General features: G+C 45.4%; 1 protein-coding gene across 2 annotated transcripts in view; it reads left to right on the top strand.

Annotated features, from left to right (window-relative positions):
* The window catches only part of EVC (EvC ciliary complex subunit 1), a 142937-nt gene extending 118292 nt beyond the window's left edge, over window positions 1-24645 (top strand). For both annotated transcript variants that reach the window (XM_068277257.1, XM_068277247.1), the window contains 4 exons: window positions 4403-4505; window positions 12297-12423; window positions 15041-15134; window positions 20893-24645. In XM_068277257.1, the coding sequence (XP_068133358.1) occupies window positions 4403-4505; window positions 12297-12423; window positions 15041-15134; window positions 20893-20933 (365 nt within the window). In that variant the 3' untranslated portion in view covers window positions 20934-24645. The remainder of the gene's footprint in view (window positions 1-4402; window positions 4506-12296; window positions 12424-15040; window positions 15135-20892) is intronic.
* The last annotated feature ends 383 nt before the right edge of the window (window positions 24646-25028 follow it).

Genomic DNA, 25028 nt, shown 5'->3' with positions numbered 1-25028 from the left:
GCCCCCTATGGCCTGATCGCTCCCACACCATCTTCTGTCTCTCTGTTCACCCACAGCTGGCCCCGGAAAATCCTCTAGTCTGCACAGATGCACTCCACTGTCTTGCTCCCATCGCCAGGAGCGTTCTGCGCCTGCACAGTAGTACTGCGCAAGTGCAGAACACTCCTGGTGACGTGAATACGGCAGGATCGTGCGGCTGTTCATGTTCAGTAGTCCCCAGACCGGAGGGCTTTCCAGGGACTACTGTGGGCGAATGGAGAAGCAGAAGAGGATGGTATGGGAGCAATCAGGCTGGAGGAGGCTTGAGGAAACCCCAGGTATGTAGATTTTCTTTATAATCCCCTATCTCAGGTTCCCTTTAAAATCACACCAATGGTTAAACCACAAGCTTGTCAAGAGGTAACCATGTAGCTACCCTCTGATCTGCCAGGGATCTGCTCACTTGTTATATAATAACATATAAAGTGCAAAAAAAAAGGGGGGGGGGGGGACACGAGAGCCCAATATAGTGTAGTACACACTGGTAATTGATGTATTTTAGAGAGTAAGAAAGAGGATACTCACAAACCAGGGTTACCTCATAGGCCACCACTGTATATGCAGGTGAGGAGATTAGACCTGTCCAACTCAGGATTAAGATGTCGCTCTCTGTAGATAGGAAAAAAGGGGTATATCACCCCTCCAACAGGGGTAGGCACAAGTATTGTATGTATTAAACAGAGGTGCCAAAAGAATTAAATATACTAAAATTGTTAAAAATTGCTTGGAAGGTAGCGGTGGACTTACCTTCTAAAAGCAGACACATAAACTGTCAATTTCGAAATGACATTAAGTTATTAAATACTCCACAAAGTGTTGCAACGTGTTTCACAGGTATGATCCTGCTTCTTCAGGCAATAAAAAAGGAGTATAAAACAGTGAATGGTCAGGGATGCACTAGGAACCTCTGTCGAAATTGACAGTTTATGTGTCTGCTTTTAGGAGGTTAGTCCATCACTACCTTCCAAGCAATTTTTAACAATTTTACTCTATTTTATTCTTTTGGCTCCTCTGTTTACTACATATTAAACATATAAAGTGGGATTACACTCAAATTTCATCTATGGTGTAAGGGCCATTTCTACTACACGCAAATTCATAACAAAATTTTCCACAATGGCTCCGCAACCAATGCATATCAACGGAGTAGTTTCTGCTGAATGCGGTTGTGCCATTGTGGAGCGATAGGATGCGCTGTGGGGAGAAATATGGATTGCATGCAGATTCCTGTACCATGTATCCAATTCCCCTGCTGCGTAGTGAATAGCCAAATCCAGACTTCGACGTTATACGGGAAGACCACTGTGGGGAGAAGCGATGTGTAAAGCCGGATGCAGAAATCATCTGGTTAGTGGAAATGCGCCCTAAAGCCTTAAAAAAAGCATAAAACCAAAGGACCACTATTGCAAAATGTATAAAAAAATTAAACCAAAAATTACTGATACATAACAGAAAGAAAGTAGTAGGAAGAGTTTAAAAATTTGCTCCTGCTGTTTAGATTACATGACATTCTGTATGGGACACTGTTACCGATGGGACTTCTGGGGCGCTTTATTGCCTGCCGTGAAAGAGCAATTAATCATCCTTTTGATGCATGAAAAGATTCCCCTTTCATTCAGCTGATAGTCATTGGACCATCCCAACGACATATACAGCTCCCACAAGCACAATAGTACCTGTCATCAGCTTTCCTGAAGAGATGCAGAAACATCATAGTGGCTGAAGTTTCCTCTCCAGTTTCAGGCAGGCACAGCAGAGGACAGCTATGATGTCTATTATCTCTTCAGGAAAGCAGATGACGGTTTTACCAGGGGCCCCAACCGTCCCGTTTTCGCCAGGACGGTCACGGGTTGGGGGAGGGGTCCCGCTGTCCCGGGATAGCCCCCCTTGCGTCCCGGCAGGCCGGCAGGCAGCGAAGGTAAAAAAAGGATCGAGGCGCCAGCCGGCGGCTTTGGTGTGTGGGATGCGGGTCTGGGATAAGAATGTCCCCCCCTCCCTCCGAATGTGCCCCCCAGTGTCCCCCTGTATGCAGAGATATGAGCGCAGCAGAGCGGCAGTCTTACCATCTTCCTCGCGTACCGGGCATCTCTTGCTTCCATCTACGTCCTGTGACGTCACAGGAAGCAGGAAGCGGAGAAGACGAGATGCCCATACGCGACGAGGAATGGTAAGACTGCCCGCTCTGCTGCACTCGTATCTCTCCATACAGGGGGACACTGGGGGGCACATTCGGAGGGAGGGGGGGACACTATTATCCCAGACCCGCATCCCACACACCAAAGCCGCCGGCTGGCGCCTCAATCCTTTTTTCACCTCCACCCCCAGGGCCATGGGCACCCTCACCCTTCTCCCCACCAGTCAGAGATATATATCTATATATATATTTTTTTTTTTGACTAGGGGTGTGTCAGGGGTGTGGTTGGGGGTGTGTCAGTGGGTGTGGCTTAAGTGTCCCAGTTTCTCATCTCGAAAAGTTGGGAGGTATGGTTTTACTACTGTGCTCAGGGAGCTGTATATGTTGTTGGGATGGTCCAGCGACTATCAGCTCAATGAAAGGGGAATCTTTTTGCAAAAGTTAACGACCTGCGATTACCGAGCAGCCCATTCAAATAAATGGTGTAGAGTAGATTGTCAATTTTCTTAAAGCTAATGGGAATCTTAAAAAAAATAATCAACCAGATACTACAGAGAGGGAAGGCTCTGGGGCCTATAGATACAAGTGGGGTAGTGGGTCATCCCCAGGTGCGATCAGGCCACCAGTAGTAATGCTCGGCCGCTCCCCAAAGACCACTGCGAATACAAAAAGAAAGACGGGGCGCACTGAGCGGTATATTGGATCAGTGACTGCGATACGGTAACAGGAGCAGAGAGCGTGTTCTAGTTCCTAGAGCAACCTCCATAGGAAGTGCCCCGGGAAGTGACGTCACGTCCGCCCTACGAACGAGGAGAGCTTGGTCCCCGGCTCGGCATAGAGGGGCATAGGCTGATCGTGGTGAGGCACGCTGTGCTAAACCAATCTTGCACAAGGTGAGACCTGTCCTGGGACACGGTCCTCTTGATCCAATATACCGCTCAGTGCGCCCCCGTCTTTCTTTTTGCTGGGGCCAATAGAGCCTCCTCACTCCTCTCACGTTCCCCTCTGTTAAGCACTGGCTCTCCCATTTGAATCCTCCGCCGCGGGAGGCTTCGGAAGTCTTCAGGAGCCCGAGTGCTCCCGAAGACAGGCGGCTCCATACTGCGCATGTGTGGGTACGTGAACTGCCCATCTTGGGGAGCAATCGGGCTCCTGAAGACTTCCAAAGCCTCCTTCGGCATCAGAGAGGGCAGTATTTGACCAATTGGTTGAATACTGCTACTGGGGAGCCAGTGCTGGAACACGGGGACATGAGGAGTGGAAAGGCTCTATAGGACCCAGAGCATTCCCTCTCCTTAGGTAAGTATCTGGTTCATTTGTTTTTCAGGTTCCCATTCACTTTAATGTATTTATGTTTAAAGAAAATCTGTAAGGAAAAAACCTCCCCTGTGGGGTACTCACCTCGGGTGGGGGAAGCCTCCGGATCCTATTGAGGCTTCCCCCGTCCTCCTCTGTCCCATGGCGGCGGCAAAAATCCTGCTGGAGCGGCGACGATGTAAATATTTACCTTTTGGCTCCAGCGCGGGCGCAGTATCCGCTCTTCCCATGGAGATACGCGGAAATAGCCAATCTCCGCCGGACTGCTCTACTGCACAGGCGCAAGTCTCCTGCGCAGTAGAGCGGACCCGACGGAGATTGGCTATTTCCACCTATCTTCGCCAGAAGAGCCGCAACAGCGCCCCAGCTGGAGCCTGGAAAGGTAAATATTGAACGGTCTGTCGGGCCGCTGTTCAGAGGGCTGCAGCGAGACCCCCGTGGGACAGAGGACGACGGGGGAAGCCTCATTAGGATCCGGAGGCTTCCCCCTCCCGAGGTGAGTACCCCCAGGGGACGTTTTTATTCTTACAGTGTCTCTTTAACACACATTTGTGGTACATTGGTCAGATTTTTCAAATGTTACAATCAGAGCAATTGATTGTAATTCTTGAGTTGAAATGTACAAAGTGCATGGTGTGTGGCCACTTTAATTCTTATAAAACAACCAATTGTTCAATTTGCAGTATGTAGTTTAGTTGGTTGTTTTTTTCTCTGCTCTTTTGCTCACCTTTCGAGCTTCCCACTTGTAATGTATGTGCTCTGACTGCTATTGTCAAATTGCAAAGATCAGCGTAACTTCTTGAGTGAACTGGATGGTAGAGGCAGAACAGGACAGTATATGTAATGAGCACTTATTACAGATTAGGTTTGCTCCATAAAGGTAAATTATGTTCTAAAAAATTGTCTTTTCAGATATTACGGTTCCTGCAAAATTACAAAGTAAGCAGAAATTCTTCAGCGCAGCACTAAAAGAGAAGGCGAAGGGACAAGAGTCGGGTTCTGCTCTGCATAAGAGGTCTGTGATGATTAAGAAGTTTCTGAATATGCCATTAGGAGTCGCTTGTTAAAGCTGAGAGTTCATAAAAGCTGCAATCACAGAATCTACAAAATAACTTAATGGCTTGGCTGCCATGCTTATCTTTTGGCCAGTTTTTACAGACATGCAGCCAGTGGAGTCAGAACACTTTATTCACAATGTCATTCTGGGTCAGTCATTAAAATGTACCTGAACACAGGTCTACAGCTGCATACAAAGAGAATTCCACACATATACACCTGATGCTCTTTTCCAAAGAGGGCTGCTTTTACTGTTTACTCTTTGTATGGAAGAGAGTGTGAAAGTGTTGACTCACTGCCTCACTTTGCTTTGCCCAGGAGAGCTTAGCTGCCAAGGTAACCCTTTATTGACTGGAGCAAGTGTGGCAAATGTAAAGGTGCCCATTGGGAACAGTAAATTCGGGCGCCTGAGGCTAGTGGACAAATCGGGCGCCGCCATTCACTCCTATAATAAATATCGTTTAATGGGCGCCCGATAGGAAAAAAGGGCGCCGGAGAAAAATAACGTTTTAAAAGCGGCGCCCGGAGACTTAATGTTTTATTACTGTTTCTCATGATTACACATTATTTAATGATTTATACATTTTTAAATTTTATTTTTAAACAAAAAACAGTACAATATTTTTTTAAACATTATTTTTAAACGAAAAACAGTACATTTTTTTAACATTATTTTTAAACGAAAAAACTAACAGGTGGGTTTTAGGTTTAGGCACCAACAGGGGGGTCTTAGGTTTAGGCACCAACAGGGGGTCTTAGGTTTAGGCACCAAAAGGGGGGTCTTAGGTTTAGGCACCAACAGGGGGGTCTTAGGTTTAGGCACCAACAGGGGGTCTTAGGTTTAGGCACCAACAGGGGGGTCTTAGGTTTAGGCACTAACAGGGGGGTCTAGGGGTTAGGGGTAGGTACAGGGAGGGTTACTTAGTAATTTTTTTTTTAAACGTTATTATACGTTTCAGTATTTAAACGAAAGATTAACGTTTTTACAATTGCCGATTTAATGCACATTATTTAATGATTTATAACTTTAAAAAACATTAATTTTAAACGAAATACAGTACAATACATTTTTAAACGTTATCCATGCTTATCGTTAAAAACCCGGCGCCCTTTTTTCCCAGCGCCCCTTTTTAACGTACGCGTGCCCATTAACTGTACAATTTTTAATAAACTATTGTATTTTCGATCATATTATTCCAATCGTATTGTATGAAAACAGAGAGGCTGGTGTGTCCAGTCGATCCTGAACAATTGCATTATCGATTTGTTTCCTTAAAGTGGACCACCGCTGTAAATTCCAAAGTGAAAAAGAGCCAAAATGATAATTACTATGAGACCTGGAAGCCACTAGCAGTACGTTACTAAGCAGTTGGAATTTGAAAAGCTCTTGCTAATGTAATGCTATGGGTGTGATCCAACTTGAGCAATGTGATGTTATAAAAATCCCTCACAGCATTGCATTAGCAAGAGATTTTTCAAAACAATAGCGCTTAGAGAAGGCTGCTAGTGGGTTTCAGCCCTTACTGTTCTCTTTTATCCCCATGCGGCAACAGCTCACTTCTTCATTAAGCAGCAGGGAAGCAGTGTGGCAGCTCTGGAATGTGGCTGGCACTGCACTATTTCTCTGTTCACCTCTTCTGTCTGTGATAAGCTGGCACAGGTGGAAGCAGAGTACCCCTCATGCCACACTGAGGCTCCTCCCACCCACAGGCCCGGCATCTCGCTCGAATGGTTTTCTGCCAACAAGCAGAAGAGCATTTGGCAATTTCCGGCAGTGCTTCCCATCGTTCGTCTTTGGTGATCCCGGAAGCCCTTTGGTCATCTTGGAAGTTCCATGTAGGAATAAACGAGACTACGGGAAAAATAGGGATCAAGCACAGCATTTATGCAAACGACAGTAAGCGATACAGCGCAAAAAAGACTAGAATTTCCCCACTTCTCTAAAACTCCCTTCCACATCATGCTGTCATCTAATAAAAATCTAATTTCAGTGTGTGGCAGGAAAAGATCCATCTCTGATCAGATTCCCGACAGAGAGGGAGATATTCTTGGGCACGTCAATTGGCCACCTACTAGTGTATGGCCACCAAACCTCACCTGGGTTGCCTTTTCAGTAAGCTTTAAGTGTTTACCTTTGTTGTATTACTGTCTGATTACACGTTTATGAAGCAGTAACTGTCATTAGTAATCTGCTTAGCATCTCCATTTTTCATTTGTGTGAACTTATAGTACTGTAAGATTGTTCAATGCACTGCAGAGCAAGTCATTCAGTGAATTCTGTTATTCATGATTACATACTGGCACCACATTTGTCTTTTATTGGTGTTTCACTGCCCCCTAGTGACCAAACTTGATACATGAATAAAAGCTAGTGAACAGTTTCCAGACTGCTTACCGATGTACTGGCAAATGAACTAAGCTACATCAACCAGTCTCTTATATAGAAAGGGGTACCCCACGCCTTGAAAAAATGTTTCCTGTATAATGATGTGGAAGAAATCTCTCCAACTTAATGTGGACCTGAACTCAGAAATTATCTGCTCTAAATAAGCAACAGCATAATAATCTTTAAAGAAAAAAATGTCTTTGTTACAGCTGATACAAATTTTGCAATAAGTCTGCAGTGTGTATACTTCCCGCTTTCATGGAAGCAGACATATTGTCAACATACTGTGCATTCAAATAAGCTTATCTGCTTTTCTATCATGGCAGTCAAGGTGATACAGGGGAGAGATCAAATTACAACTTGTGACTAGTCACAGATGAAGGGGAGACAGGCTCTCTAAATACAGGGTGCATTTTCCTTCTGTCCTGTGCAAGAGATTAGGTCCAGTTTAACCATAAGTAGCACACAAACCCCTAAATCAGATATACCTTGATAATGATTTCCACCAGAAACAGACAAATTGCAGGAAATCAACTCCCTATGAAAAAACTACCTTCATAGCTCCCAACTGTCCTTTTTTGAGTCTGCATGTCACGTGACTTGCAGAGATAGGAGCAGCAGGGAGATAGACTATACAGCAGCTACAGTGAGGAAGAAAAGTGAGGACCTGTCATTCTGCTGGATGATGGTAATGTATCACACTCCGCTCTGCATTTGCCACAGACAGGACCGCACCCTCTCTATTTAAGAAAGGGGGGGATGCGAGGCACATTAAACTGCAGTGGGAATGTTGCAGGGGGGCCTCTGGCTGGGCACCAATCAGCTTGTTTCATACTAAATGAGAAAAAGCTGATAAAAAATAAATGTACATGTAGAGAGGGTTGAAGTTGTTTCTAATGCTATGAATCTCTCTGGAACACCAGAAGGAATTGCTGTCCAGTAGTAACATCAAAGTTTGTCTCACATTTTTTTAAAGTGGACCTGAACTCTTGCATAGGACAGAAGGAAAACATATTGCGTGATATGTTGGTGCTATATAAATAATAATAATAATAACTGTCTAATTCCCCCTCATCTGTGGCTAATCACAACAGTAATTTGATCTCTCAGATCAGGAATCTCAACAGCCTTGGTAGCAGGGGCGCCCCTAGCCATTTTGTCACTCCAGGCAAGAAAACCTGTGGCTCCCCCCCCCCCATGAAAATAATCTTAAAGTACCCCTGACCCAGACCTTGGTCCCGATATTTTTAATATCGTTTACGTTATTGGTGCTGTGTGACTAGCACACAGCACCATCCTCCCCCTCCTGTGCTCCCTGTAGACCCCATTACGCTCAGTCGTAATCTTCGACTGAGCAGAACGTCAAATATGGACAGGGAGAAAGAGGCAATTCTATGTCCCTTCTGCCCATCCATAATGCAGCCCCTCCACCTGACGCTCTAGTTCCGCTCATGAAACACTGCATGCAGCGAGCCGCGGAGCTGCGCTGTGTGTGGACGGGATTATTGAGGTCGGATATCCTTCCAACCTCAATCACCACAAGACCGCACACAGCGCAGCTCCCCTGCGCGCTGTCTGCAGCAGATCATAACGGGAACTAAAGCGGCAGGTGGAAGGGGCTGAGTTGAGCACGGGCACAGGGAGGAAGAACTGCCACTTCCTCCCTGCCCATATGTGATGTCAGAACGGGGGCCGCAGGGAGTGCTAGGGGTGGGAGGATGACGCTGTTTGCTAGTCACACAGCACCAGGGAGGAAACCATATTATAAATATTGGCGTCAGGCGTACATTAATGCAGCAATGTTTCACCATAAAATAATCATAATGCTGCAATGTTTCAGCAGAAAATAATCTTAATGCAGCAATCTTTCACCAAAAAATAATGGTAATGTGCAGTATACGTTACCTGTGTCCACCAATGGCTCAGTCTCCGCACTGCCTCACATACACATGCCCCGGGTGCTTACCAGCGTATATGTGGGTGCCTGGGTGATGTCACATGCACACGCACGTATACGCCGGCAACCACGTAGGGCACATATATGTGAGGCAGAGACGGACACTGCCAGGTAACCTATACTGCACTGGGAACCTGGGGACACAATTTACATTACGGGATAGCGTCAGGCGGTGAGATGCTGCGTCACAAGCCCAATTCCTGATCAGTTTCAGCATGTAATTGATCAGGAATCAGACGGTGGTGTATGGGCCGCTGACAGATCTCTCTCTGATCAGATTCGTTCAGAGAGAAATCTGTCTCTTGGTTAATCAGCCTATCATGGCTAGATGTATGGGCACCCAGAGCAAAGTCCTATATAATTGCTCTTACTTTGTGTGCCCTTGTTCATCTCCCCCACCCTTCTCCCCCACTGTCAGCATGTATGCAGTTGTATATAGCTTCTCTCCCCCCCCCCAGTACCTGAAGTCAGCGAGGGTTTTTATCAGGAGTGACGATCTCCTGGCAGCAGCAGAGCTGATATGAGCAGGGGTCAGGGGATGTGTGTCAGTCTCCGGACAGGCAGCTGTGCACTGTGAGCTGCTCAGAGCTGTGTATATCGATTCAGCATGATTCAGCTCACGTTACAATGCTGATATACACAGCTCTGGGCTCACAGTGCACAGCTGCCTCGTCCTCCTCTCCTCTGAACTGACCAGCATTGCTGCGCTGATCCCAGTCTCCCCCTTGCAGCTCACCTCTGCCTGCTCGTCACACGGGGACACAGGGGAAGCTTCAATGGGTCAGACACCGTGAAGCCCAGGGACCCGAACTTCTGGCTGGCGGGGGGGGGGCGGAGTTAAAGGCTCTGCACGCACGCAGTAAACAAATCGTGCGGCTGCTGCTAGGAGAGGGGCGGGATAGGTGATTAGGAGGAGGTGGAGTGGGTGGGACTCTAGTGAATTCCTGGCTGCAAGTCTATTGGCTGGGCCTGGGCGGGGGGCGTGGATACAGGCGGCAGAGCACGTGGTGTAAATAAACCACGATCAGAGCAGCCGCAGCTGATTGTAATAGCGCCGATCAGTCTCCCCCGCAGCAGCGCCCCCCCCCCCCCTTCATGCCGCTCCAAGCAGCTGCCTTTAGTGCCAGTGGCTTAAGGCGCCCCTGCTTGGTAGAGCAGGTAATTTGTAAACACAGGATGTTAACCCTATGTCTACTTCCATGAAAACCGGATGTAGACACACTGCCGATTTATTGCAGGATTTGTATCAGCTGTAACAAAGAAATGTTCTTCTTTGAAGGTTGTTCTGCTGTAGCGTATCTTTTGGAGCAGAGAGGAAGTTCTGAGTTCAGGTCTGAAAAAAAAGGGTCTAGTGGGGCTTTTTTCCTGTACCTTTTGTCTAATATTCTTAAGTTCTTTAAAGACCAAAACCATTAAGTGTAAGGCCCGGTTCACACTGGCAATTAAGTGGCAAGCACCCCCCCCCCCCTTACCAAAGTGAACTTTGATGGCTAGAACAGTCCGTTTCTTCACTAGTGTGAAGAAACTTTCTGGTTTCTCATTGCCACCAATGCAGTACTTCAGCTTCTGTTTCCATTCCTCTGGGCTCAGCGGTCCGGAAAAATTGCTGCAGCAGCTATCTTGCGGTCCATTCAGCGGATCATGTGGAACGGATCCGTTCTAACAGACCAGTGTGAACGGATCCATAGGTTAACATTGGATCCGTTAGGATCCGTTCTGATCTACGAACGGATCGTTTTTTTAATGCAAGTTTAAACCGGGCCTAAAACTATGCATGAAAAGGGGAAACATAAATACTTTTTCACACCTCTGCATGTTTTTTTTGTTTTGGAGATAAAATAGTGATACATTTTGCAGTCTGGTAGCTGAGATTTCTGTAGTCAGTACTGCAGGAATACCTCCAGTCTTATGACATCGGAGGAGCCTTTAGAGACTACTTCATACAGCCAATAAATAAACTGATATAACAGCATGTAAGTACAACTTTGGAGTTAGAGAATAGGACTGAATGTCCCTCAGTGTGCCTTGTCCCACATCTAGAGAGCTGTGACGGGCTGCATGTTTCTCCAGTATAAGGGATGTAAAGAGGAGCTGCCATACTATCTCAGAAAAAAACACATATAAGTAGATAAATACTTGCTCTACTTACATAACAGATGTATTGCACTGTCCACGGTTTGATTTTAGTGATTGTTCTACAGTCAAAAAAAGAGAAAATCCTTCTTAGCATTTCCCATTTTAACCCTTTCCACTCGTATGTCCAGCATAGCGGGACATCGCTAATTTCCCGTTGCACTTGTATGTCCCGCAGAGCAGGACAAAAATATAGCGGTGGTTTGCAGGGGCATCTGTCCCCCAACAATGCCCGATCTCTCTCCCCTAGTGTGCCCGGCATGTAGACTACATGCTCACACAGGACGTACCCCCCGGCTGACACCGGAAGTACGCGATCAGCGCTACCAGGACGTGACAGATGCATTGCAGATTCCTTGCAGAGATGCAGAGAGGAGCAATGGCATCCTGTGCATTGGACGTGGAGGAGCGTCTAAATGGTAGCCAGCATTTCATTTCTCTAATTCACAATCGAAATACCAAAGATTGCACAGTGTGCAGTGACATGAAGACACTAGGTGGCAGGCGTGAAACCACATATTATTGTGTAACTTGCTCACGAAAGCCAGGATTACACCCAGGAAATTGCTTTAAAATTTACCATACCTTGGCAAATAGAAGATACCAAACTGTCCAAATAGGGTATAAATTTAAATGTTATATTGTGTTCTTTAAAATAAGACATACCATGTTACTATGTTACGTTCCATGTTACACTGGGAGAGAGAGTAAGAGCATTTCTGTAAAAAAAACAAAACAAAAAAAACTCAGAGCAGAAACTACTGCCTTTAGGAAAAGGCTCCGGGTGGAAAGGGTTAAGTGTGGCTATTTTGAAGCCAATCCTGATGTCATTTCCTCCCTTTTCCTCCTCTGCCTAATTGTGTATGCATTGCCGGCCCTCCACTACAAAGTGCATTGTCTCAGCATGAGAATTATTGGCCAATCAGAGAGGAACAGAGGTGTGGGAGGGGAAAACAGGAGGGAAAGAGGCTTCAGCCAATCAGACTGCATTAGTTAAGTCTGAGGGGAAAGTAGAGAAGCAAAAAAGGATGACCCAGCATGCACTGCAACTTCCTTTGTGCGGCAAATGTACCAAATAAGAGTCAGGTAAACTGGGGAATGATCATTTAGCCTCAAGAAAAGTAATAGTGATTTTAACTTTTGGATTGCCTGGTTAGCATCCTTATTATTTGTTTACCAGATAAAAATAACACATTGATTTTTTATTTTATGCCTGACAGTTACAATGGCAATTGTTTGAACAGAGTCCTCTTATCACTGCTATTATGTTTCAGGCTGGTTTCTCTACAAAGGCAATTACTGGAGAAGTTTAGCCTGTATCAGCAGAGCCGCCTGGACTCCCTGAGACATGAGAAATCTATCCTACATCTCTTGGAAGGACAGCTGGAAAATAAGCTGAAGGTAAATGTGTAGAGCAAAGAAATAGCCCATTGCGGTCTCTCTGTGAGGCCAGCAGCCCATCCAGGATTGATGCTCATTTACAGTTGCAGGTACAAATGATCAGTTTTCTTAATCACAAGAATCATTTAAAGACAGTCTCAAGGTTGAAGTAAACTGATAAATCAGAAATGATCACTGAAAGCATAGGTTTCGAATGCCAGTCTTCAGGGGCCATATAAAAACTAGATACCACAGTAGAGGGAAGCCTTTGGATAGTCTAGAGCCTAGTTTCTCAACGTGTGGTACGCGTACCCCAGGTGGTACTTCTGATGGTTCCAGGGGGTACTCAGGCTTGATATACTTAACCAAGAATAACAAATTTAGAGTTTTAGAAAATGATAAATCTTATTTAAACAACACCAAATTAGTAAATTAGCTATTTAAAAGTAATAGTAAACACTTGGAAATTGTTTAGAACCAATTATCATGTACTACGATAAACATACATTTGTCGAGGGGTACTTGTGATAATGTTTACTATGCTAGGGGGTACTTGGTGAGTACAGGGTTTTAAAAGGGGTACATACCAATAAAATGTTGAGAAACACTGGTCTAGAGGCTTCCCCAATTCTCTTATCCCCCCACCATTCCAGGGCTGGGTACCTCTTCCTAACCAAGGGTGCCAAAACTGTTTGAGCCTGTGAACTACTGGGAAATGAGGGTTTTTCTCAACTCTAGTTGCAAGCATGAGGGACTTTCTGGACTCTAGTCACAAGCATGAGGGTCTTTCTGTACTCTAGTCACAAGCATGAGGGTCTTTCTGTACTCTAGCCACAAGCGTGAGGGTCTTTCTGAACTTTAGTCACAAGCATGAGGGTCTTTCTGAACTTTAGTCACAAGCATGAGGGTCTTTTTCAACTCTAGATACAAGCATGATGGTCTTTCCTAGTTTCCTAGTGGTGTTTTCCTCTTTTCTAGTTATAATGCTCGAGGTTTCCTCTCAACCTAATTAACAAACATGAGGGTCCTTCTCAACTTTAGTTACAAGCATGAGTTTCCCGTTCAGCTGTTGTTACAAGCACTGCTGTGACTGCCCTAGCCTGATTGAGGGGGGGGGGGGGGGAGGAGGAGGGCAGTTATGAGGGGCAAGATATTATGGTAATATCCAATTGCTCTAATAATGGAGTTATCAGATAGGTACCGTCACCATAGCTCACGTATATAGGGGTTTTTAAAATCACATCACAGACACATTTGCCATAAGTGGGGAGTCAATAAAGAACACTAGATTTTGTAAACTTGTATTGCCTCTTCAAATTGCTACAATAGCTGATGTTGATCTGACACTCATCTTGATCAAAATCTTCTTCCATCTTGCTTCATTGATCCATAGTGTCTGACTTCTCACATCTGATGCCATGTCGCCCCAGCTATATTTATAGACTCGTAAGCAGGATGGGACTGGGTAATATCAGTGTGGTGTGAAATTCAAATAACATTGGTCAGGCTTGTTTAAAACCGAAATGTCTTTAGTTTTTTGCTCTGTGCTACAATACATACCTTCTACACGCAAGATGATAAATCATATGTACTGAAGCCTGATTTTTTTAAAGGTTAATTGGTAAACCCCAACTTCTATTATGTGGGAAAGGCTGTAATACAGTAGAGTCTCAGTTATCCAGCACTGATGGGGATTGGCTGATGCCGGATAAGTGAGCTTTATGGTTGCTTAAAGGGAGTCTGAAGCGAAATTAAAAACGAAAAAAAGATACCTAAGGAGAAGGAAGTCTCTGGGTTCTATAGACCAGTGTTTCCCAACCCTGTCCTCAAGGCCTACCAACGGTGCATGTTTTGTGGAAAGCCACAGATGATGTTAATCAGCTCTGCTGAGACACTGATTACCTCACCTGTGCATGTTTGTGGTTTTCTGCAAAACATGCACTGTTGGTGGGCCTTGAGGACAGGATTGGGGAACTCTGCTATAGAGCCTTCCCATTCTTCTCATGCTCCCCGCATTCCCCCGTTCGCAGTCTATGATGGATCGGACATAGACTGCTCTCTTCTGCTTTGGCTGGGCTTCTGAAGTCTTCGTTAAGCACTTGGGCTCCCGAAGATGGGCTGCTCTGCACTGCACATGCGCCCTCTCTCGCACGCAGTACAAACCTGCATGTCTTCGGGAGGACTTGGACTCACAGCGGGAGATTTGACCGGAGAAGCCTGCCGGGGAATGAGGGGACCATGAGGACAACGGGAAGGCTCTATAGGACCCAGAGCCTTCCCTCTACTTAGCTAAGTATCTGTTTAATGTTTTTTAAAATCGCTTCAGATTTACTTTAAGACTCAATGTTAAAAATAGGCCTAGCTAATACAGTATACCACACTCATACCGTAATCTCTGTAGTAAAAGTTAAAATACAGTAATTGAAACAATTTTAACCTTGGTGGAGCCATGGAACCCAGTCTCTAAGCACAGCAGAGCCTACAAATCGCATAAGTTGGCCTTCACCACTGAGTACTGCCGGTGATTTTTGTTGGTTGGTTGAGACTGCAGATTAGTTGAGTTCCATATAACTGGGACTCTACTGTATATATTAACACTGCATTCTATTATATCATCTTTACTCTGTGTTGTGTTTAGGATGCAGAGCAAGATTTCATAGCTGAGCTAGCCACACTGGCCAGGATCCGACTGACTGACAGCAGCCCTGTAATGAACAGATCAGGCCACGCCGGTGAGTATCGCCTCTGACTGCAAACAAGAGCACCCTTTTCACTTTTTCTGCTGATATTTCTCAGTAGCTTAGCAGAACTTTGTTGTTGGTTGTTAGTACTTGTTTGTTTGAAGCAGAAAATCTTTGATTATATTGATACACTTATCAGTTTGTGTTGTGATGTTTTATAAACCGTGTTCACTTATTCATTTGCGAAACGGGTACCTGAAAAAATTGCCACCGTAGGCAGCAAAGTTAACAGCCAATTTTAGAGGTAATTTGGGCATCAGAGGCGCCCAATAAAATAGCGCACGCTGGGGCCACCTGCTTTGCAAACTGCAGTTGCAAATAGCCTGCAAAGTACAAAGGCCAAATTGTCGCTAATAGTGCTTTTAACATTGCTGCCTATGCCGTGCCAAAAATATTGGCAGATAGGGTTGGGTGGCAAAGGGAGGGGGGTCTATAGGGTTAGGCAGAGGAGGTCCTTAGTGTTAGACATTGGGACATGTTTTAAGGTTAGGCAGCATTAGGGGAGGTCCTTAGTATTAGGCACCACCAGGGTTTTTTTTTTTTATGGTCAGGCAGCGTCAGCGGGGATCATTTAGTGTTGGGCATCGACAGGTAGAATATCGGTGCCCTTTTTACCTGCAGCCCTTTTTACATGCATGCGTTTATATGTATATGTATATATCGCAGTACATGTGTGTGCCACATATGGTTAAGGTCATATTTGCAGAGTGAACAGCAAAGATTGCCTTCATAGTTTTACCTTATTGTTACTTGCCGTATCCTCTCACTGCTTCACTTACTTTACTAGACATGGGCCTCAATTCACTAGGATAATGCTGGAGATAATATGGCAAGAGAAAATGTACTACCACACAGTAACAGAGTTATCTTATCTCTTCATTCCTTAAGCTACCTTCTCTGTAGTTATTTTCACACGCAGTTAATTAACAGAATGGCCTCAATTCACTAAGATCATGCTGGAGATAATTAGGCAAGAGATAACTTACCTCCACACAGTGAGAAAGTTATCTTATCTCTTCATTCCTTAAGTTACTTCCTCTGTAGTTAATTTACCTCCTCTGTAGTTATTTTCACATGCAGTTAAAGTCGACCTAAATTAAAAATACAAGATTTCAGAAATAAAATCTATTTTCTAAATTATAATAATAAATAGCAGCCTTTTCTCAGCTGCATGATGACAAATATAAAATATTTTACATTTATTGGAGGAACCCCTCCCTTCCTTTCATATTGCCGGAACAGAATCCGGCAGACTGGTGGAGTAGGTGGTGTCCGGCAAAGGAGAGAATTGCTAATGGCTGCCCCCAGTATAACCCTAGTTATGAAAAGAGAAGAGTGAAAAGCATGCACTGAAATGCTTATAGGCTTGAAGGAGTGTTTATTTATCTTTGTATGTGTCAGAGTGGTGCACCTAAATATTTTTAATTAAAAAAATGTTTGGTTTGGGTCCGCTTTAATAAACAGCCTGTTTTTAACTGTGGAGTTGTTTTAAGGATTGAAGAGTTAACTTAAAGACAGAAGAGTTAACTTTAGGTTTGCCTGAGGTAAAATGTTTCCTGAATACGACATGCCTCATCACCATGGTGACCACTCTAGAAATGTTATTAAAGACAGGAGATAAGCCTAGTGAATTGAGGCCCTTGTCTTTAACTTTAGAATTCTGGAGTTATTTTAAGGATTGAAGAGTTAACTTAAAGTGAACCAGAGACGAAGCACCCTCATGTATTTTACCATATATATCAATGGGGACATTAGAGAAAACACCTACCCTGCTCTCTGTTTCATTTTGAACTGTTCAGCTTGCTTCTTACCAGCCATGATAAAATCCCTGACTGAGCATTCAGTCTGGCTGTGCTCAGGAATTTTTATAGCGGAGTCTGTGTTCTCTGGTGTCTTCCCAAGCCCAAGCCTGCCCCCTTGTGGTTCTGCTCAGGAATCATTATAGCTGAGACATTATAGCAAAGCCAGACTAAATGCTCAGACGGGTATTTTATCAGGGCTGATTAGAAGCAAGCTGAACAGTTAAAAATGAAACAGACAGCAGGGTAGGTGTTTTCTCTAATGTTACCACTGATATATATCGTAAAATACATGAGGGTGCTTCGTCTCTGGTTCACTTTAAAGAGATACTGTAGGGGGGTCGGGGGAAAATGAGTTGAACTTACCCAGGGCTTCTAATGGCCCCCCGCAGACATCCTGTACCCACGGAGCCACTCACCGATGCTCCGGCACCGCCTCCGGTTCACTTCTGGAATTTCAGACTTTAAAGTCTGAAAACCACTGCGCCTGCGCAGCTGCATCCTCGCTCCCGCTGATGTCACCAGGAGAGTATTGCACAAGCCCAGTATGGTCTTTGGTCTGCGCAGTATGCTCCTGGTGCCATCAGCGGGAGCGAGGACACGGCAATGCAGGCACAGTGGTTTTCTGACTTTAAAGTCAGAAATTCCAGAAGTGAACTGGAGGCAGGGCCGGTGCATCGGTGAGCGACTGTGCGGGCACAGGATGTCCGTGGGAGGCCATTAGAAGCCCCAGGTAACTTCAACTCATTTTCCCCCGACCCCCCTACAGTATCCCTTTAACCTGCTGGGCGGTCTGGACGAGCACAGCTCGTCCAGTACCGCCGGAGGCTGCCGCTCAGGCCCTGCTGGGCCGATTTGGCTGAAATAAAAAGCAGCACACGCAGCCGGCACTTTGCCAGCCGCGTGTGCTGCCTGATCGCCGCCGCTCTGCGGCGATTCGCCGCGAGCAGCGGCGAAAGAGGGCCCCCCTAGCCGCCTGAGCCCTGCGCAGCCGGAACAAAAAGTTCCGGCCAGCGCTAAGGGCTGGATCGGAGGCGGCTGACGTCACGACGTCGGCTGACGTCGATGACGTCACTCCGCTCGTCGCTATGGCGACGATATAAGCAAAACAAGGAAGGCCGCTCATTGCGGCCTTCCTTGTTTATTCTGGGCGCCGGAGGCGATCGGAAGATCGCCTCCGGAGCGCCCTCTAGTGGGCTTTCATGCAGCCAACTTTCAGTTGGCTGCATGAAATAGTTTTTTTTTTATTAAAAAAAAACCCTCCCGCAGCCTGCCTGGCGATCTTAATAGAACGCCAGGCAGGTTAAAGACAGAAGAGTTATCTTTAGGTTTGCCTGAGGTAAAATGTTTCCTGAATACACCATGGTGATAACTATAGAAACGTTATTAAAGACAGGAGATAAGCTTAGTGAATTGAGGTCATTGTCTGCTTGCATGAGCACAGCCTGTCCTAGTTTTGCTTGGAGTCTCTAATGACATAAAACACAGCAAGGTAGGGACCAGTGAAACACAGTGGTAGCAACAAGTGAACGCAGAATATATTCTTGGAACATCAGTTTTGGACCATCAATTATTTAAAGGATACCTTAGTTCTAATTTAAATCTTAATATGACACCCAGTGTGTGTGGTAAGGTGCGCATAGGCTGACCACACTTCCCATGGCCCGGCTTCTGCCTCTGTACGCCCGCTAATCCTCCAGTTCCTATGGGCCTGGTCGGAGCAGTCAGCGCCCTTTGACCCGGACATACTGCTCTGCACATGCACCGTATGTCCTTTTGGGCAGCTTGTGAATGCGCTCGCCGGGGACCCAGTGTACTGTCCGCGCGATAATGTACTGAGCGCACACAGGAGGACACACTGCACATGTGCAGTGCACTTTGTCTGGGTTAAAGGGTGCCTACTGTTCCGACCAGGTCCATGAAAACCGGAGGATTAGTGGGTGAACGGAGGCAGACGCTGGGCCACGGGAGGTGCGGTAAGCCTATTACAAAAAAATGTGTTAATTTTTATTTTGTAAAACCTCATCCAGCCAATTACAGTGATCGACTGTCATAGGCTTCAGCATGGTCTCCTGCAAAACATGGACTGGAGGGGTCATCTAATGGTTAAGATATGATTTACACTATGGGGTACATTCGTTAAGCTGCGCTGAGCTTAATGACAGGTGCGTGAGCTCAGCACGCGCTATGCTGCAGGAGTGCAGCTAGCGTGCGCTGGTTAAGTTATGCTCACTCCTCCGAACTAACTGCCGCTCCACTGAACCCGCCCTGAGCCCTGGCGGGTCCAGTAGCTTTAATTTATGTGATTCCCGCACTTTGATTGGCCCAATAGGCTGCCTGTCAAGTGACAGATGAATCTCCCCCATGTCTGATGCTCTGCCTTTTACTGCCGCAAAGAAACCAATGAGCCAAAAACTGGAATATCACGCACCTGCTCCAGAGTGGTAGAAGACCATGCAAGAGAGCCAAAGTGGTACAATGCAGCTGTGTAGTACAGATACAGTACTGGCATACCGTGAGCCCAACCCATAGAAAGAAATCCTTGCAGAGATAACAGTAATTCTTACCTCTGGCAACTGAGCACCTGGATCTAAAAATATTATAAACCTCCCTTTACGGGGAGGTTCATTTTATATAGAGCGTGCCATTATGGGGCTTGGTGTGAGCATCATTACTAACCTACATGGTACTGGTCCTTTGTCCCTCCCGTCTGTACGGGATCCACAATCTTCTCCACTAGAGACCTCAGGTGTGCTGCATTTTGAAGTTCCCGGCGAAGTTGCACTCAAGGATGCCGCAATGCATGCTGGGAGATCTGTGCTCGCATCCACGGACATCATCACGTGTGACTTCACTGGGAATTTCAAAATGCGGCCCAGCTGCAGTCTCACCTGGGAAGGGTGCATACAAACGAGATGCCACAGGAGCAGGCACCTCCCCGCCCCGTAGGTTAGTGTTGTCCGGATCATGAACGATTCGGATCTTTGATCCGAATCTATTTTGTGAGTCGAATCATCCGAATCATCAAAATGAGTGATTCGGATTGCAAAAGGGGCGGGGCCAGGAGCGACACGCCCCCTCTCAGCGGGCAGCGGGGTCCTGGAAGCAGAGCAGAGATGGATCGCTCTGTTGGAGGGGACTCAGGGGAGCCAGCCTTGCAGGGACAGGTAGAGAGGACTGGGTGCCACTGCCAGATATGTGTAGAGCACACATACTGGCTGCAATGTGCTGCTCATTATAGGCTGTCTGTTCCTAGTTGTGCACAGTGAACACATTGGAAACTCTTTTGGCTCAGTTCAGTAACTTTGCAGGCACTGTGATTGCAGGGCAATAGGATCCTCCTACACTCGCTCTAAACAGCTGCAATTCACTTCTGGGAATGCTTTGGGGAATGTTTCCTTTCACTGTGCGACGTTTCCATTCAGGTATACAGATGAACATGTAGGTGAAATATATGTAAAGCATATGATTGCAGCATGTGGGTATTGTGTGCAAACAAACATTTCTGCTCCCTGCTCGTCCCTCCTCCCATCTCTGTCCACTCCCTGCCCTCTGTCCATCTTCTCCCCTTCTCCTGTCCTGCTAGTCATTTCACACACCCCCCAATGCTTCCCTTGTAAAATGATCCGAGATTCGGATCAAAGATCCGGATCTTTCCAATGATCCGATTCGAATCATCCGGATCATTGAAAAGATCCGAACTTCCCATCTCTACCGTAGGTAAGTAATGGCACTCATTACAACAACAATGGCACACCCTACTATAAACCTCCCTTATGGGGAATTTTCATTGTATATATTTTTAGTTCCAGGAGCTCAGCTGCCTAAAAGATTACCTTTTGGATTTTTGTAGTACATATTCTTGACTCGATGCACATTTTTAAATGTGAACATCCTGGCTATTTTTGACTAACAAAATATCACTATTTTATCTTTATTTTTTTCTCTAGACCACGCCAATAAAGCTCTCCCACTGAAGAAGACAAAGTAACGATCATTCAGAAAGTACAACGTCAAGGAATCCAGGAATACTAATTAAGAGATTTCACTTTACAGTGAATGCCGCTGGCATTTGTGTTGATGGCCCCGTACTGCTCTCAGGAACAGCAATGGCCAACTGTAGTAACCCATTACCCACAGGGCCGGATTTGTACTTCTTACCGCCCAAGGCCGACTATTACCAGCCGCCCCAACCGAAACCGTATCCTACCACCTCTCTCCACACACACACACACACACACACACGAAAAATTTTGGGCCGCTGGTGTCCACTATTGTGGCTAGTGCCGAGGTCTCCATGGCAACGTGAAGTGAATCAATCACGTCACACGGGGGAACTGGTCAGTCAAGCGATCTACAGGTGATGGGCGTGGTGGGAGCCGTCCACCACACACACATTGTCAAAAGTGGCTCACAATTGGACATTGGGTGGGGTCAGCAACACGTAAAAGTGAGTCCTGTACCCACTGCTGTCTCCAGGGTAACAGCACTGGTCAATCAATAATTAAGAAATGGGTACTGTGAGAGGCTGCTTTCTGTATTCTGTACTATTTGCTGGTGCTGCCCCTGGTCCTTTCATCCCCCACACCAAGTGTATGAGACCCGGCCTTCTGTAACTGCCTGCAGCTGCTGCTATGTCATTGGACAAGGTCTGGCTTTTTGCTAGTCACACACTGTTCACAAACGTTTGGTTAATGGACTGCAGCTGCCTGTAGCACTGCACAGGCAGATGCCAGCTGGTACTAATAGTGCAGTTATCCTGACCCCTTTCATTTGTTTGGACACTTGCAAATAATGCCCTGCAAATAATGCCCACTGTCTGCAGGCCGCCCCTTGTTTATCTGGTGCCCTAGGCCATGGCCTATGTGGCCTTGCCAGAAATCCGGCCATGATTACCCATAGCAACCAATTTGAAAACCATCTCTGAATCAAGTGGACAGAAGTAAACCAAAGTTTGATTACTAGTATTAAGCATCATCCAACTATAGTAAGTGCTTTTGATGCTGAAACCAGGATAATTATGTAAAACTGGGTATCCTAAATAATTTACTACCTTTTACTTTTTGTCACTTCAATGCCTCTGTAACCTCGGTACACATGAAGTCACCGGATCTTTAGCCTCGACGACTCATGACTATAACCTGAATGCACTGATCTCGCCCTGCCGGTTGGAAGTTGATCTGTCAAGCGCTGCCCGTTCTCTCCTTTCAAAAGGCTGGTGACACATCTGTATAGCTTTTGGCCCAAAACTGTCTCCTGAAGGATCGAGTCCCTGTGGGTGACGGTGATCGTGAATGTGTACCTAGCTTTAGATAATGGTATTATTGTGCCACAAGATTGTCTACTGTCAGCCAAAGACTAGTTGAGGAGGGACTCTATTTACATTGCAGCCATCATAACCTGCTTAGGGTAAAAGCTGCACATTTTATCAGGTTGTGTGAGGCAACCGTAGTTCGCACAGAGCGAAGGAAACTGACTTTCCTGCTGCAGTTAAGGATCCAAAGCAGTGGGTGAATGTAAATTTGTAAAGGCTATCTCATATGGGCAGCTGAAGGTGGTGAATTCACCACCTGTGAGCTGCCTCGTGAACTGGCTTGGCGATTGTAAGTGCTCGTTACCGGCGGTGTACAGGTCCCCCCCCCTCCCCCCATGGAGGTTCATCTGAGTGTGGCCACAGCTATTCTCTCAGAGGCAACAGGTCACGGTACTCTGCCTGAGGGTAATGCAACCACGTGTCAAGTGCTGACACGCATGGTGTTACAGCCATTGCCATTAGGCTGCATTTAAATTGCATCCATATGGCATAAATTGCATCCTCATGGGCGACAGACGCGGTCTTGAACTGCCCGACAAGCACGCAGTTCAGTATCCCATCTAAAAGAGGCTTAAGCTTTACTAAGGCCTATTTCACAGTTAGATGGTGCGATTGATGCAACGTTAAAGTCGCACAACGTGCCCCTAACGCAGTGCATGTAGGTTATGAAATTGGACGTTATTTTGCACTGCGTTATGTGTCTCTTGGTGCGCCGTTTTCGTCGCATACTGATGGAACAAAAACAACACATGCGTTTACATTTAAAAAAAAAAAACATTACTGAGCATGTGCAACACACACAACGCAGCAGATTTATTGCTAAACGCACAGCATGCAGCACTCTCTAAATATTGATACACGTTACACACAACGCAACGTGTGCACTGTGAATGTCGCACAGACTTTGTATTGCTGTGCGTTAGTCCACGTTAAAACATTTTCTAACGTGCAACTTTAACGTCACACTGTGAAAGAGGCCTAAAACAGCAACCAAAGTTTGAAAGTATTTAAAAAGAAGAAGAAAAAAAAAAAAAAGCTGTAAGGCAGGTAACACACTTGTTAGGTTTGCGCTTGTCATTGAAGTCTGTAGCTCCCTCGGGAATTAGAGATGTTTTGCGTTCTTCTGTTTGCACATTTTTGTCCACTTTTTAAAAGCTTTCTATATTTTTGCACACAACAGGTGCATCCTCAATTACAATGTATTTCCCTGCAATCTGGAGAATTGCAAACCAGCACGTAATATCGCGCTTCGAAAACGTTGTAGAGTGGCAGAATCCCCAAAATCACACACAAAATTGCCTGAACAAGTATGTTCCCTGCCTAAGGTTATATGTAACAGATGAATATACACCTATATCATGTATAAAAGAAAGAACATACACCTAATTCTACAGTCTGATAATATTTACAAATATTTATCACTTTTATATTTTTATTATATTTATAATTTTATTGTATTAAAATGTACATAATGTATGTGTTTATATATCTGATACTGGTATTAAAGTTGTCTGGTCAATTCATAGTAAACATTTTTTAAGAAGAGCTTGCAATCAATGACCAGTGTGAGTTACCGGCTGGTCAGTGCTAGAGATAAATACCGGAACACTTTTACTTGATTTACGGAGTGCATCTTTGTGAATTGCAATTTCTTGAGGTATTTTCTGCACAAGTCAGTAGTTTACCTCACTAGTCAGTAATTTTTCAGTGCGGTAATAGACTTAGTGAATTGGCATTTGGCAAGATGATCAGTAAAATCAGCTGTTTTCTGCATTACCAAATGAGCTAATGCTTAGTGAATTGAGGCCTTTGAAGCAAACCTGTGAGGAAGAAAAGTCACATAACTCTTTCTAAGTAGTGGAAAGCCTGTGGAGGGTTTAGAGGCTTTTTTGTGGCTGTGTTCCCATCTGTGTAACGAGCTTCTCCGTAGTAGCCATGTGCAAGTGCGATCTGCCTATGCCGGCAGAATGCAGTCACACCTGCATGGTGATAAGAGCCATGATTGATGACTTCATACATAGGCATGCAGGGACTGTACTTGCACATGCCCAGTAGGGGGCGAACTGGTATATGGATAGGAACACAGCCACTAGAAGCGTAGGCAACAAGCTCTTGGCTAGAGGGACCCAATGCTGGATCGGAGGGATCAAGGAGGATAGGAGAAGACTAATTTTTATTTCAATATTTGCTTCAGGTATGCTTTGAGGCCTGATGGCTATTTAGTGACTGCCCAGCCTAAGTCATTTGCTATCTGGCATCACATGGCATCTGGCGTGGTTATATCATGTAAGAACTGCTTAGTGCAAACATGAGTGTCTTTTGTATAAAAACACCTTTCATGCAAAACATTTTGTACTTTATTGTAAATAAAAATGATCTGTATATTTCAGCCTGTAGTCCTGTAGCCTCTTTTAGAAAAATAATTTAGATGTAACTTTCAACCATGACGACAGTTGCTGCTCATGACTTCCGTGAATCCACCTCTCTCTGCCTGTTTCATTCACAAACTGCCTCTGCCAGAAGTCTGCACCGAGTGGAGAGAGCATTTTAGCAATCTGAAGCAACATGTCTGCATTGGCCCTTTCATCTAGATTGGGGGGGGGGGGAGGGAGAGAGATAGATGCTGGAATGCCATATTTCTGTCTACTTTTGCTACACTGTGACTGATTGTATAATAACACGCAGACACACTTGGCACTTGGTCCAAAAAGTTGGACTCTTGTAACCATCTCTGAAACGCCATGCAACATCTATAGTTGTTTTTTTTCTCAC

The sequence above is a fragment of the Hyperolius riggenbachi genome, chromosome 1 (assembly GCF_040937935.1).
Source record: "Hyperolius riggenbachi isolate aHypRig1 chromosome 1, aHypRig1.pri, whole genome shotgun sequence".
NCBI lineage: Eukaryota > Metazoa > Chordata > Amphibia > Anura > Hyperoliidae > Hyperolius > Hyperolius riggenbachi.
The sequence above is the reverse complement of the archived record's forward strand: the minus strand, read 5'-3'. Positions and strand labels throughout refer to the sequence as shown.